The following is a 14,387-nucleotide window of genomic DNA, read 5'->3' as shown; positions in this document are numbered from 1 at the left end:
CCATAACACAGTTTTGGGGGCATTAGAATTATTCAACCATTTATGTCCACTAACTGTGAAATATGTGGTGGTATTCTTAATTTGAAAACAGCCGTTTGCATGACCAACTTAATTATAAATTCATTATAGAAAATCAAAACATTCTATTGGACATTTAAAGAGAACGAAAATGTATCCATACATCTTTCCAGTTGACTTCAATATTTATATACGAGACTAATCAAGTTCAAATTAAAAACAATCTATTTTGGTAAGCAACTTACGTTTCAAAGACAATAATTTAAAAAAACACCATGTCAAGGACCAGAGTTAAAACAAAAAGGAATGTAATCTCTATAATCAGTATAGTCTGTCCAACGAGAAGATCCTTGACAGTGATAGATGTGTCTGTCATTTTAATTTCAAAGTAGTTTATTTTATTTTACAAAGAAATAAGTTGGTACAACTGGAACGCATAGCAGGAAATATTTAAAATTTGATTGACAAGATGACAAGTGATTACTTCAAAATATTGTGAAAAAACTGTATAAAACTGAAAAAATGTAATCGAGTTATTTTATTTAATAAAACCGGTATGTGTTAATACAAAACAAACAAGAAAAAGACACTACATACCAAAAAAATATAAAAAAGAACTATTTTTTACTTTCAAGCTTTATGAAACTACCGGCATTTATGATTATATTTATCAATATAACTTATGTACAAATACAAATTTGTAATATTCCACAGGAATAAATAAAACAACATAGGTAAATAAAACAAACTATTTTATTAATAATAACACCTACCAACTTTTATACCTTAAAGGTTGATTAATTAACTTTAATCTTAATTTTTTTAAACCAGTACCTCTTGACATTATTTTTCTGCAGTACTAAAATCCATTATTTACCTATCGTGTGATGTCGATATTTTACAGCTACTCCAGTTTTTAGTATGTGTTTAGTTTGATCCTTCTACCATATACGAGATGCACTTATCTACGACGAGATGGTATACAAACTTTAACGATGGGGTGTATAAGACTTTCTGCCTGGGCAGCGAGTATTAACCATAAACTGTGCTCTGGGTCTACAGTTAATTTTCACTCGATTTTTTCTCCACTTGACTTCAAAAGACACAATACACACGTAATAATACGAATCAAAATGCATCATCTTCCAAAACGCAGGGTATTTAACAAAAGTTGACACAAAATTATAACCTATAATTTGGCAAGACTTTGACAAGCGTCAAAAATGACAAAAATCTAAAGGCGAGTTCATACGCATCGGCGTCCGTTTATCATTCATCGTTCCGTCAAACCAATAAAATTGAAATACGATCTGTCATTTTTTAAATAAACCAATAAAACTGGTTAAAAACAACAAGACACGACGCATGACGGATTTATATTTAAACCCATCCATAGATAACTTAAAAACTATTAGAAACTTTTTTTAGTAAAATAAATAGATTGGTATGGGACGTCATCTGCTTTTCTTCTGTCATCGTCTGTCGAAATCTTACCTGAGAAAAAAAACAGAGTTTACAACAAAAACGGGATAACATGCAACGCGTTGTATTTTAAACGAACATAAACAATCACTGACAACAATTATTGTACCTAAACGCGTATTCCGAATATTATTTAATGTTTTTAGTTATTTATCATATCTTCTCTGAATAAAAACAATTTAATTACATTTACGCAAATACGAACGTCGTCTACCTAACACTCCCCTCAACCCACAATCGATATTTGACAAACGGACTGACAAGAATAACAAAACGTAGTTCCATCTCTTTTTACCATAGTTTATTTTTAAAATTTTTTTAAATGACATATTACTAAACAACTAAATTTACCATACCTTCAAATAATTATAATATAAAACAATTTGATTTTATAAATTTAAATAATTTATCAGATTTCCTCAGATCCCAATCTGATCAATTATATCGGAAAATCTCATATAAGTATATGGAAATCTCAATAAAATTGTTTTTGTCTGTCTCTGTTCACAGCTCTCTGTCTAACTTATGACTAATAACAAGTGCTTCTCATTCCTATTTCTTATTCTCATTTTATTTGATAAATTGGGAACGTAATTCAAACAGCTGATTGCGGTAACCAGGGTTGGCACCTGGCAAACATGATATAATTATTAAATGTATGTTTTTTATCCCAGAATCTAGTGATCAATCAGAAAATATGATAGAGAGTATTTTCACAGACAAAGTTAGTTTAAAATTGTGGTATTTTCAGAGAATAGGTACATTAAGGTAATAGGGTATTTTTTTAATTAAATTAAGGTATTAGGGGTATTTTCTATTTTGACATATAAATAATTCTTAGGGCGGATTTACCCAATTTCTTAATTGCTATTCCTTAATTCTTATTTCTTAGTCTCTAATTTGTAATTCTTAATACACAATTCTTTATCCCTTATTTTTTTAGAGACAGTTATCCAATGTCTTAATCCTTATTTCTTAATTCTTAAAACTGACACTAGTAGATCAAATCAAATCGTTTTTATTTCGCTGTGTTATTGTGTGCAATGAGGTCCATACAAAAAAATGCAGCACTTTCGGGTTTGTTTATAACCATGGCTTGTTGTGTCGCTACTCTCGTGAATCGCCACCGAGGTTGTAGGCGATTTGGGGTTCGCCCCCTGAATAGAAGAAAGGACATGGAAGGCAATTTTGGAACTCTAATACAAGACATGCCTTCCTTGGAATGGGACAAACAACAGTTCACAAAATACACAAAAAATTAACATTTCAAAATTTCACGCATGCGCATCTACACGTTTTCCTTAATCGCTAATTCGTAATCGCTAAAAAGTTAAAAGTTGGGAACTTTCAAAATAAAGAATTACGAACCGTGGTTAAGAATTAAGGATTAAGACATTGTATAACCAAACTAACTGCATAACACGTATTTTATCTTTTTATAATTTAGCGAATAAGAAATAAGAATTAAGGAATACCAATTAAGGAATTGGGTAAATCCGCCCTTATTCTTATGAGAGATTGCATTAAAATTTCTGAAACGGTCAGGTCAAATAACTCCTCGTCTCATAAAACATTTTCAACTAAATATAATATGTACCTATATTTATTAAAATAATACCGTATGATCGAAAAAAAAAGGTGTCCATGTTGGCTTGGAAATGACAATATCGATGCCATTCTTGCCCATATTAATAGGACACCATGATAGCTAGAATAAAGTAAATAAAGTAAAATATATTCAGCATATTTCATTTAAAAATAGTTGTAAAAAGTCCAACTGAAATCAAAATCTTTAGATATTAGTTTTTAATAGACTAAAGGCAACTAAAAGGTTTCTATTTTTTATGCAAGAGTTTACAGAACATAGTATTTTCTAAATATTATACCATTAATAAAATTGGCTTTCTTCTATTAGAAAAATATCTCAGTATATTTGGTTTAGCCGTTTAGCTTTGATTTGGTCTGAGAGAAATAGGTTTTAAAAAAATATCAGAAATTTTCAGTACAAAATTATTGTACAAAATTCTGTACAATTTTTACTGTGGACATTCTTGACGTTTGTCCACGTGTGCGCTGCATTCTTCCCCTACTTTGCGCGAAAAAGTACAGTTCACTGTTTTCCTTGCGATCGTTAATAATTTAATTGACCTTATCCCGCGAGCTTTTCTTCTAACTAATTAATTCCTTGTAATACTATTCAATAAACTATTTAAATTCAATGGTTAAAAGTGGAATGGGAGATCGGGATTGGCGTCCTTTTATATACGGAGGCCTCGCAAGTTGTGTCGCAGAGTTTGGTGAGTGTCGTTTTTATTTTTGAAATTTGCGGAGGTGGTTTAAATATATTTTTAATTTTATTTTTATCGTCCCTTTTTCTATTTATACTACAATACAAGTATTATTACTTTCTTTTGCCTTAAATTAATTGATTTGTTTAATTTTTAGGTTATGATTTTTCTCCAAATCGATCTAATTTGCATTCGTAGTGTATTTTTTGTTTTTCATTCTAAAAATACATTAATATTTTGAAAAATATGTTATTTTTATGAGAATTAAGGTATTTATTTACGGCGTATACAAGAAATTTGTAAGTTCTATTTAAAATCCCCTTGGTGTTTTTATTTGTATCATGATGTCCTCAGACCAACTATAGATTTGTATCCCTAAAAATAAATTACAAAGGCATTCTATTTTTAATTAGAAGTAATTAAGTGCAATATTATGCCAAGAACAAAATAGAAGTACTAAAAACTAATAAATTTTGATTATAAACAGGTTTATAGGTACATATAAATGTTATATATCCATTCTTTATTGTTAAACAAGTTTTAATGTTGTCATTAGTGATGAAATATTTATTTAACTTTTTTTGTATTCTGTGTTTTATATAGATTTTTAATTTCAAAATGGCATGTTTTGATAATAACATTTATCTTATCTATTACTAATTATGAAATAATTACAAAAGCTTAGTGTTTCATTATCAAAATCAATTTAATTCTCATTAAGGTCATGTTACATATGGCTTCTGTTGACGTATCAAACTTCACAGGGGGTAAATATATAGGGTTTTTCACACAATAATTAATTTTTTTATGGTCTAGATACAGGGACGGATACAGAAATTTATTTTAGGGGGGCCCAAATAAAAAATAATGCAAAAAACGCGTTTTAGGACGCCATTTTTAATCCAAAAGCCTAATATTTAATCCAATTCACAGATTTTAGGGGGGGCCGGGCCCCATGGGCCCCCCCTCTGTATCCGCCACTATCTAGATAGGTACAAATCTGATTGTTTTATGTTTGGATTTTAATTATAAACATTTTTTTTTAATTCTATATGAAGTTCTATACACACTCTGTGATTTTGGACTTATGTGATGGTTCAACTTACCTTAATGTAAAATTAAAATTTGATAGTTGGCCATTTGGAGAAAAACCTAAAACTTCCATAATTTAATCTTTTTTCTAAAAATAATATTTACTGATTACTGATATAGAGCTATTGACTTAAAATATATGTGAATACCCTGTATATCTCCAATTATTTTTTAACCTATAAAACCAGATTCTAAAAAGACTTGTAAAAAATCTGTGTTAATAATTACATTACTAATAATTGCAGAGAAAAAATCCAATTTTATTAAACAATTTTTTTACAAAATTCCAATGGATGATTAAACACACTTACATTATTGTTTATTTCATTTTTAGGTACGTTTCCTATTGATACTACCAAGACCAGATTACAAATTCAGGGTCAAAAACTAGATTTGAATCATGCACAGCTGAAGTACAATGGAATGATAGATTGCTTTTTTAAAATAGTTAAACAAGAAAGTTTCCTAGCATTATATTCAGGGTAAGAATATAGAAATACAGTGAAAACTCAATTATCTGGCACTCAGTTATACAGATTCGCATTCCAAACTTCATACATATACCAGGTGACCAACTAAGAATGGATGCCGGCTGTATCTCAGAAACTACATATCTTTATTATAGAAACTACTTTGTAGTTTCTATAATTTTATATATTGTGTCAATAATATTATGTATGTAGTTTTCTTGGTGTAGCGCATTTTGCTCTATCTCATAAAATAAAGTGGTGGGGAAATGTTAAATTTACTTTTTTTTAAAATACAGGGTTGTTCACCACATACGACACTGAATATTGTAGCTAAACGATTAGGTCTTTACAAATTGTAAGTTTTGGGTTTGGTTTGGATTAGTCAAAATGTTAGGGCTTCATTTCTCCAAGGGTATCAAAGTTTTTAATACTAAATATTTACTGAAGTTTATTTATTGATCAGTTATTGTGTTGCAATAATAAAAATTATACTACCTTATACAGAGAGCTTGTACCACTAGCCAACTCGCATACCCAACAATGTTGCCGTTTGTTGTCCCTAAATTTCGCAGTTCGGAACGCGTATAAACGAAAATCGGTCTGGTATGTCGCGTGCAATCTTAACAAAAAAAAGAGAGGGAGTAACCAAGGCAACTAGACTAACCCCAGAGACTAACCAAGGCAATCAAAACATGCCTACAGCGTTTTTTGATTGCTATTACCGACAACTGTAAATTAAAAAAAAATAAAAAAGTTTGGTTTGGGTTGGGGCACGATCCTGGGATCTCTCGTTCCCGAAGCGACGGCCTTACCACTGGATCTACAGCTGCTCTTGTAAAATTGGCTATAGCTAGGCGTTACTTTCCGCCGTTCTTAAAACCGTAGGCCTATTATTATTATAGGTCTATAATAGTAATAATATCATAATAGTATAATTAATTAATCTAATTATATTAGTTATACAGGGTTGTTCACCACATACGACACGGAATATTGTAGTTAAACGTCGAAAATCGACAAATATGAAAATATGAACCCTTCCTGGACACAAACGGTACTTTGTGAGACAGGAAATTGTAGAGAGAAACAAGCCCTATAACATAGGATACAACATTTTAATGAACAGTGCTTTCCATAAAGTGAATAAAATGAAAAATATACGAAATAATATACATGTTCTGATTTCTTTCAAAAATCGACATCTATGAAACTATGAACCCTTCCTGGACACAAACGGTACATTGTGAGACAGGAAATTGTAGAGAGAAACAAGCCCTATAACATAGGATACAACATTTTAATGAACAGTGCTTTCCATAAAGTGAATAAAATCAAAAATATACGAAATAATATACATGTTCTGATTTCTTTCAAAAATCGACATCTATGAAACTATGAACCCTTCCTGGACACAAACGGTACATTGTGAGACAGGAAATTGTAGAGAGAAACAAGCCCTATAACATAGGATACAACATTTTAATGAACAGTGCTTTCCATAAAATCAATAAAATGAAAAATATACGAAATAATATACATGTTCTCATTTCTTTCGAAAATCGACATCTATGAACCCTTCCTGGACACAAACGGTGCATTATGAGACAGGAAATTGTAGAGAGAAACAAGCCCTATAACATAGGATACAACATTTTAATGAACAGTGCTTTCCATAAAATCAATAAAATGAAAAATATACGAAATAATATACATGTTCTGATTTCTTTCGAAAATCGACCTCTATGAAACTATGAACCCTTCCTGGACACAAACGGTACATTATGATCTAATCGTTTATTAGATTTTTACAAATTGTAAGTTTTGGGTTTGTTGAAGTACTATTAGAGCTGCAATTTAAAAATATTTTTACAAGATACAGAGTGTCCCAAATAAGTAAAAAATATTATAGTTGTATTTTTTTAAATGGAACACCCTGTATATTATTCTATTTTTGGATTCTACGATTTAAATAAAGGCAAATTTGATTAAAGTTTATCACACTTAAACCTTACCGTTTTTGAAAAATATTTTCAATTTTATGAAATCGCAGTAAAAATTTTAAGGCTTCATTTCTTCCAGGATATAAAAGTTTTTAATACTAAATATTTACTGAAGATTATTTATTGATCAGATATTGTTTTGCAATAATAAAAATTATACTACCTTATACAGAGTGTCCAAAAATGTATTTTAAATAATTACTAGCTTTAAACGACAATAACTTGTTTAATTTAAATAGATTAGAAAAAGAAAACACTAATTCACAACAATACACCAAAACATTTTACTTTTGCACTGGACACGCGTTTTCCTAAACTATCGAAACATCGATCTGTAAAGTGGGTAGTTTAATCATCTACTGATGATGTGTTGAACAAGATGCGTTCACAAATCGCGCGGCCATTGCGAAAGTAAAGTGTTGTGGTGTATTGTGGGGAATTAGTGTTTTATTTTACTAACATAGTAACACGAAAAGTTCAAAAAATGAGATAAATAATAGTAATTTCTCATGTAAAGTAAACAATATTATGTTTACTATATTTTTTTGATTGAGTAATATTTGATTTATTTTTATTTTGAGGATATTAAAAAAGGGAGCATGTTACTTACTGAACCTCAGTAACACTCTTCTAATAGATTTTCTTTCTAGACTTTTGCCTGGTCAAACAGTCCCTTTATTTGGGATATGTGGCTCATTTCTCTACGCGGTATGTTATCGAATATGCAGTTATTAAAACGATCCTGCCTGTTTTCGATTATTGTTGCAGTATCTGGCCGGCAGTACTAAGGCAAGCCACTTATGGAACTATCAAATTTGGAACGTACTACTCGCTGAAGAGGATAATTTTGGAACATAACAAGGGCAAGGAACACGTCAGCGTTAATATACTTTGTGCTGTGATAGCGGGCGCATTCTCTAGCGCCATAGCAAATCCTACCGATGTGTTGAAGGTGCGGATGCAAGTGCAGGGAACCACCGGGAACGTAGGCCTAGTTGACTGCTTTAAGGAGGTGTATACCCATGAAGGAATCTCAGGATTATGGAGAGTAAGGAAATTATAGAGTAAGAAATAATACAGAGGCCTTCCTGTTTACAAGTACAAAAGACAAAGCAATAAGACTCTAACTCTCGGTCTCAACATATTTTTCATTTTATTGTGAACATCATCAGACAAATATACTGTTAAGATCACACCACACACGTTCACATCTTACATATTAAAACAACACTAGTCAGTGTTAATACCGAGACTTAGAGTCGTATTGCTTTGTCTTTTGTATTTATAAAGCAGGTCTCTTTGGGATTAATGGACGTCTTTTTTAAACTATTTACAAATGTTTGATTTTAATTATCTCCTATTTTATACCGTGCTGGCAACTCTTACTTTTGGGTCGGCATTTACATGTGTGGAAGTAAATCGCATAGGGATCTTATTAAGTCGGAGTGAGAGAAATACGACCGACGGTGTGCTGTTGCGGCGTTGCCGATACGCCTTTTTATTGATAAAGATTTTCACATACTGTCTACAAAGAAAATACAGCAGAAATATTAACAAAGTTCTTGAAAAAAGTACAATCTATTATTTCTATTAGATTTCGAGATATCGATTTTTGAATTCAGAGTTCTAATAGCGCGACCACTATCGAACACCCACTCAATTCCACTTATTTTTACCAAAAATGCAAGTGTTTCTAGCTTGCACTTAAAAAAAAATTCAAGCTATAGGGAAAATTACAACGACTCGTTAATAAATAAACAAATTTAATTAAATGTCCCTAGAACTTAAGTACTGACAGAGGTATTGATTGGGTCGACCGGTCAACTGCGATAAATCTGCTATATCCCCTTCCACGTCTCTTAGCGATGTGCACAGTTTCTCGGTTTATTTCATACGTTTGGCAACGTGTTTACTGTCCTCACTTTGTTCAGTACATTATAAACGCATGAAAAAACTGCCTGTCGAAAAAATTTCTATAGCCTAAAAAGAAAGGCGTATCGGAAAAATGTGGCAACGCCGCAACAGCACACCGTCGCATTTTTCTCACTCCGACTTAAGATCCCTATGCGATTTACTTCCACACATGTAAATATAGACTCAAAAGTAAGAGTTGCCAGCACGGTATATGTATTTATGTTTATATTATTTGTGGAATTTTAGTTATAGTATATGAGGGAATATTTAGTGCTTTAAAACTTAAGAAACATAATTTAATGTATATAAAAAAATATTTTAATCTCCTGCATATTTATGGAACAATTTTAAATATTAAAAAGATTAGAAAGTAATAAATTTTGTTTTTACATATTTGTAACATTATTTATTAATTTATTTATTAATACCAGTTAATTTACAATGTAGAAATACATGATAAACCGCAGAGAGACAGAGCTCTGTACGCGGACCGGTTTAACTTAAAAAATTAACAACTAAAAACTAAAAAACTAAAAAACTAAGAAGTATGAAACAAAAATAAATATAAATACAAACAAAAATAAAGATCAATTACTTATAACAGGCGATCAGTATTCCGCTTTAGCCAAAACCTGATAGTTCTCTTCAAATTTTTCTTTTCCACTGTTAAATTTTTCAATTCAGTTGGTAAGAGATTGAAAATTTTTATCGCTTTAATGTAACTGTCTTTATCACTTATTCTTTTGCTATTTTTTGGTATAATTATGTTTTTGTTTCTTGTAATACTTTTGGAGTTTATATATTTGTTTTTTAAGATCTCATAGTGAAAAGTTATTGCTTCTAAGTTATAAATTTGTTCAATACTTAATGGATTTTTGTCTATTACAAAAGAGTTGTTGTTGATTACTTTCAGTATTCTTCTCTGTAATGTATTTAATAGCGTAAAATAGTTATCATAAGCACCACCCCATGCTATAATACCATAACTAATAACACTTTGAAAGAAGGCATAATAAATTGTTCTAAGCATTTCAACATCCATGTATTTTCTTAGTTTATAGAAAACAAAAATTAAATATTTAGTCTTGCTAATCAGATATTCAATTTGTTTATCCCATTTTACATTAGAGTCAAAAATAATACCCAAATATTTACAACAATCAACTCTTTTTACATATATGTCTTTAATTTTTATTTCAACTAATTTAGGAACACTATCTGAGTAATTTCCAAAAGTCATGAAAACAGTCTTATCAATATTTAAAGACAGTTTATTAAGTGCAAGCCAATTTGCAACCTTATCTAGTAGTTCATTCATTTTTTTAATACTTTGCTCCCAAGTGTCCTCAGTAGCAATGATTGCAGTATCATCTGCATACGATATTATACAACCATCCTGTATGCCAATTAATAAATCATTTACATATAAAATAAACATCAATGGCCCAAGGATAGTTCCTTGAGGCACTCCAATAGTTACATCTTTATTCTCGCTTATATAATCATTAATTTTAACTCTCTGCTTTCTATGCTCAAGATAACTTTTCATTAGTTCATTGGCCTTGCCTCTAATTCCCATACATGAAAGCTTATCCAATAATATACCATGATCTACCGTGTCAAAGGCTTTTGCCAGATCTAAAAAAGTTATTAATACTGGTTTGCTTTTGTCTAATTTGTTATAAATGATGTTAGTTATATGATTTAAAGCGTCTGCAGTTCCTATTCTTTTAATAAAACCAAATTGTTTTTTAGATAAAATATTACAATTTATAATAAATTTATAAATTCTTGAATGAACAATTTTTTCAAAAATTTTTGCAATATTCGAGATTAAAGAGATAGGTCTGTAGTTAGATACCATAGATTTACTTGAACTTTTATGTATGGGAACTATATCAGCTAATTTAAGTGCTACCGGCCAAGTCGATTTCTCGATGCATAAGTTGAATATGTAACTTAGTGGCTCTACTATAAAATCAGCAATGGTTTTTAATACTTTAGTATTGATCATATCGACTCCACCATTTTTGAATTCAAATTTAGTAATTATATTATAAATCTCTATAGGACTGGTAGGTTCTATGAATATAGTTTTCTTATTTAATTTTGGCATTCTCAATGACTGATCCAGTGGCTTTACTATTTTATTACTCAATTTTCCTCCAACTGATGATATTTGTAACATTCAATATTAACTTTTTTTAAAAATTCTTTAGGGTGTTAGTCCGACAGCTCAGAGAGCAGCAGTGATAGCAGCTGTAGAATTGCCAGTATATGACTTTTGCAAGAACTATTTATTGCATTTGTTAGGTGATAGTGCTTCAAATCACTTTGTGTAAGTCATTATACTTTTTTTAGAATTTCAAATTAGATAATTTCTTACAATTCCAGGTCTAGTCTTTTTGCCAGTTTAGGGAGTGCTGTTGCTTCGACTCCTATTGATGTTGTACGAGTAAGTTCGTCATTTTTAATGAAATTTGGTTTCTAATGCTATTTCTTTTCACAGACACGTTTAATGAATCAAAGGAAACTTAAAAACGCAGGTGTTGCAATACCTCATCACATTTACAAAGGCACTTTAGATTGTTTTATTCGAACCTTTCAAAATGAAGGATTCTGGGCATTTTATAAAGGATTTGTTCCAACTCTGTTTCGGATGGGACCTTGGAACATTATATTCTTTGTGACTTATGAACAGCTCCATCTCTTTTATTGAACGACTTAACTTTTTATTTTAAAAAAGGATTGGAAATCATTACTTAAATCTTTGAAAGAGAATTGTTTACACTTTTTTTATTTATATTTTATTTATTATCTAGCTATAATTCTGTATATAAATATGTGTACATTAATAGCTACAAATAAATATAATTATGTGAGTCATTGGTATAATTTTCTTAATAATAGAAGAATGGCTACAAATGTGACAATGCATCATAAAATCACTAAAAGTCTGTCCAACGAGTTGGGTAAGATTTTGATAGATGATATCCAAAGAATGACAGAATACAATTTTCCCAGGAATTAAGCCCCATTCTTAGAACTACATTCTGTCGCTGGCGATACTGTTAGACACTTCAAACAACCAATGAGACCTGTACTAAATTTAAAATTGACAACTGTATGAATTTTCTACAAATCTCATTGGTTCCTTTGACGTGTTGCTGGCGATAGTATGAAATTCCGAGAACAGTGCTTTAAGCTGGGAGCCATGTTCTCAGAACTTCACACGTAAAAAGGACCAATCAGATTAGTACAAAATTCAAACAGCTGTCAATTTTAAATTTAGCTCAGCACTCAATGGGTGCATTCAGTACACACACCGGTTAGTCCACCGGTGTAGAAAATTAAAGTGAATGCCAATGGTAACTCACCGGTTGTGGTCACTGATTACTTGAGAGCCTACGGTATTCTGTCATAATTGTCATCTGTGTCATAATTGTCATCTGTCACATTTTTTGTTGTCTCGATCATTCAATAAAAAATAATAAAAGTAATTGGTAGGTTTTTACCAGTTGATGTTGATACCGGTGTGTTTACTGATCGCGCCCATTGATTGTTTAAGTGTCTAACGGTGTCGCCGGAGACAGAACATAGCTCTGAGAATGGGGCTTTAAAATGACAGACTGTCACTCTAAGAGGACTTCTTGTTTGACAGACCATACATGTTTTTGCTTAATTCCATTCTATGACTATTCTTATGTTGAGAATGACTGTCCTCTGTGACAAAAAGTATAAAAAGCCTGAACATTCCTAAATGTTTCCCAAGATTTGTTTTCTAGATCTGCTGATGCTTTTATTTCTTTGAAATCTCCAACAACATGAAGGACTCCATATATTATTACAAAAAGACTGATGAGTGCTTGAATAAAAATCTAAAAATATTTAAATATTAACATCTATTATTTAAATATTTAAATTAATCTTACGTCTGTAGGCAAACGGGTAAAATCTAATTCGTTAAGCCTCAAATATGAACGATCTGAAAGAAGAAACTGATTTATAGTAGAATAAAATTGTTATTGATCTAGATAATAAAATAAATGGGTTTACATACGTTGTGCTGCCGAGTATGCAGCATGGAACAGTGATAGAAAACCTAGAGTTAAAATAAATTTATACAGCGCATTAGAACTCATTTTTATATAAAATATATCAGACGATTAAAACTAATTATTTAAACGATTTAATTTACCATCTGTCATGCAGTAATAACCTGACTTCTTCTTTTAAGTTTTTGGCTCATAGACTAACTTTTCTTCTATTAAAAAAAGTAAAGTTTCATGTACGTTTCCTTTTTGCTGCTAGGGTGATTCTAGACAGACCTACTTTGTTTACGCGGATTCCGAACCGCGATCCCCGACCACTGTCCTTGCCCGCTGATCATCCCTAAACGCGCCCTATATCTCTGGTTTTTACCATTAAAAATGAAAATAATCTTGTCATCTGTCATATGTCTGTCATCTGTGATTGTCTGTGAAGCCCCGTTCTCAAGCCCCGTTCTCAGAACAGCGACTGTCGCCAGCTACACGTCAAAAGAACCAATGAGATTTGTACAAAATTCAAACAGCTGTCAATTTTAAATTTAGTACAGCTCCCATTGGTTATTTGAAATGTCAAACTGTGTCGCCCGCGACACGACGTTGTTCTGAGAACGGGGCTTCAGAACTGCGACTGTCGCCAGCGACACGACAAAAGAACCAATCAGATTTGTACAAAATTCAAACAGCTGTCAATTTTAAATTTAGTACAGCTCCCATTGGTTGTTTGAAATGTCAAACTCTGTCGCCCGCGACACGACGTTGTTCTGAGAACGGGGCTTGAAGCCCCGTTCTCAAGCCCCGTTCTCAGAACTGCGTCGTGTCGACAGCGACACTGATTGACACTTCATACAACCAATGGGAGCTGTACTAAATTTAAAATTGACAGCTGTTTGAATTTTGTACAAATCTGATTGGTTCTTTTGTCGTGTCGCTGGCGACAGTCGCAGTTCTGAGAACGTGGCTTCAGAACTGCGTCGTGTCGACAGCGACACTGATTGACACTTCAAACGACCAATGGGAGCTGTACTAAATTTAAAATTGACAGCTGTTTGAATTTTGTACAAATCTCATTGGTCC

General features: G+C 31.5%; 3 protein-coding genes across 7 annotated transcripts in view; 1 reads left to right on the top strand and 2 right to left on the bottom strand.

Moving 5' to 3' along the window:
* The window catches only part of LOC115876446 (ankyrin-3), a 28,649-nt gene extending 26,908 nt beyond the window's left edge, over positions 1–1,741 (bottom strand). Inside the window, exons 1-2 of one of the 2 annotated variants that reach the window (XM_030892221.1) lie at positions 1,535–1,741; positions 264–345 (exon numbers count right to left, since the gene is read on the bottom strand). The gene's annotated coding sequence lies outside the window, so the exon portion shown is untranslated. The remainder of the gene's footprint in view (positions 1–263; positions 346–1,534) is intronic. The other variant, XM_030892222.1, reaches the window with a different exon arrangement.
* A 1,833-nt stretch (positions 1,742–3,574) lies between these two features.
* On the top strand, positions 3,575–12,147 carry LOC115876447 (mitochondrial uncoupling protein Bmcp). Of its 4 annotated transcripts, none has more exons than XM_030892227.1 (6): positions 3,575–3,797; positions 8,001–8,058; positions 8,119–8,398; positions 11,484–11,602; positions 11,659–11,719; positions 11,774–12,147. In XM_030892227.1, the coding sequence occupies exons 1-6, from the start codon at positions 3,719–3,721 to the stop codon at positions 11,981–11,983; spliced, it is 807 nt and encodes a 268-aa protein (XP_030748087.1). In that variant the 5' UTR covers positions 3,575–3,718; the 3' UTR covers positions 11,984–12,147. The 4 variants fall into 4 exon arrangements, with proteins under 4 accessions (XP_030748087.1, XP_030748084.1, XP_030748088.1 ...); XM_030892224.1 differs by lacking the exon at positions 8,001–8,058 and adding an exon at positions 5,215–5,362 and having other exon boundaries at positions 3,577–3,797; XM_030892228.1 differs by lacking the exons at positions 3,575–3,797; positions 8,001–8,058 and adding exons at positions 4,040–4,283; positions 5,215–5,362.
* Positions 12,056–13,496, bottom strand: LOC115876448 (membrane magnesium transporter 1). Its single transcript, XM_030892229.1, has 3 exons — positions 13,325–13,496; positions 13,197–13,249; positions 12,056–13,142 (listed from the first exon to the last, which is right to left on the bottom strand). The coding sequence occupies exons 1-3, from the start codon at positions 13,404–13,406 to the stop codon at positions 12,966–12,968; spliced, it is 312 nt and encodes a 103-aa protein (XP_030748089.1). The 5' UTR covers positions 13,407–13,496; the 3' UTR covers positions 12,056–12,965.
* Positions 13,497–14,387: the final 891 nt, after the last annotated feature.

The sequence above is a fragment of the Sitophilus oryzae genome, unplaced genomic scaffold (assembly GCF_002938485.1).
Source record: "Sitophilus oryzae breed Bouriz unplaced genomic scaffold, Soryzae_2.0 scaffold_1436_pilon_pilon, whole genome shotgun sequence".
In the NCBI taxonomy this organism is placed as follows: Eukaryota; Metazoa; Arthropoda; class Insecta; order Coleoptera; family Curculionidae; genus Sitophilus; species Sitophilus oryzae.
This window is presented reverse-complemented; position numbering and strand designations above follow the sequence as displayed.

Bases quoted from the DNA above. Each gene is read 5' to 3' on its own strand.
- LOC115876447 (XM_030892224.1), top strand. From the start codon at position 3,719: ATGGTTAAAAGTGGAATGGGAGATCGGGATTGGCGTCCTTTTATATAC. The intron at 11,603-11,658 runs GTAAGTCATTAT...TTACAATTCCAG, and splicing joins AGTGCTTCAAATCACTTTGT to GTCTAGTCTTTTTGCCAGTT. The intron at 11,720-11,773 runs GTAAGTTCGTCA...TTCTTTTCACAG, and splicing joins CTCCTATTGATGTTGTACGA to ACACGTTTAATGAATCAAAG.
- LOC115876448 (XM_030892229.1), bottom strand. From the start codon at position 13,406: ATGAGTTCTAATGCGCTGTATAAATTTATTTTAACTCTAGGTTTTCTA. The intron at 13,250-13,324 runs GTATGTAAACCC...TTCTTCTTTCAG, and splicing joins TGCATACTCGGCAGCACAAC to ATCGTTCATATTTGAGGCTT. The intron at 13,143-13,196 runs GTAAGATTAATT...AAATATTTTTAG, and splicing joins TTACCCGTTTGCCTACAGAC to ATTTTTATTCAAGCACTCAT.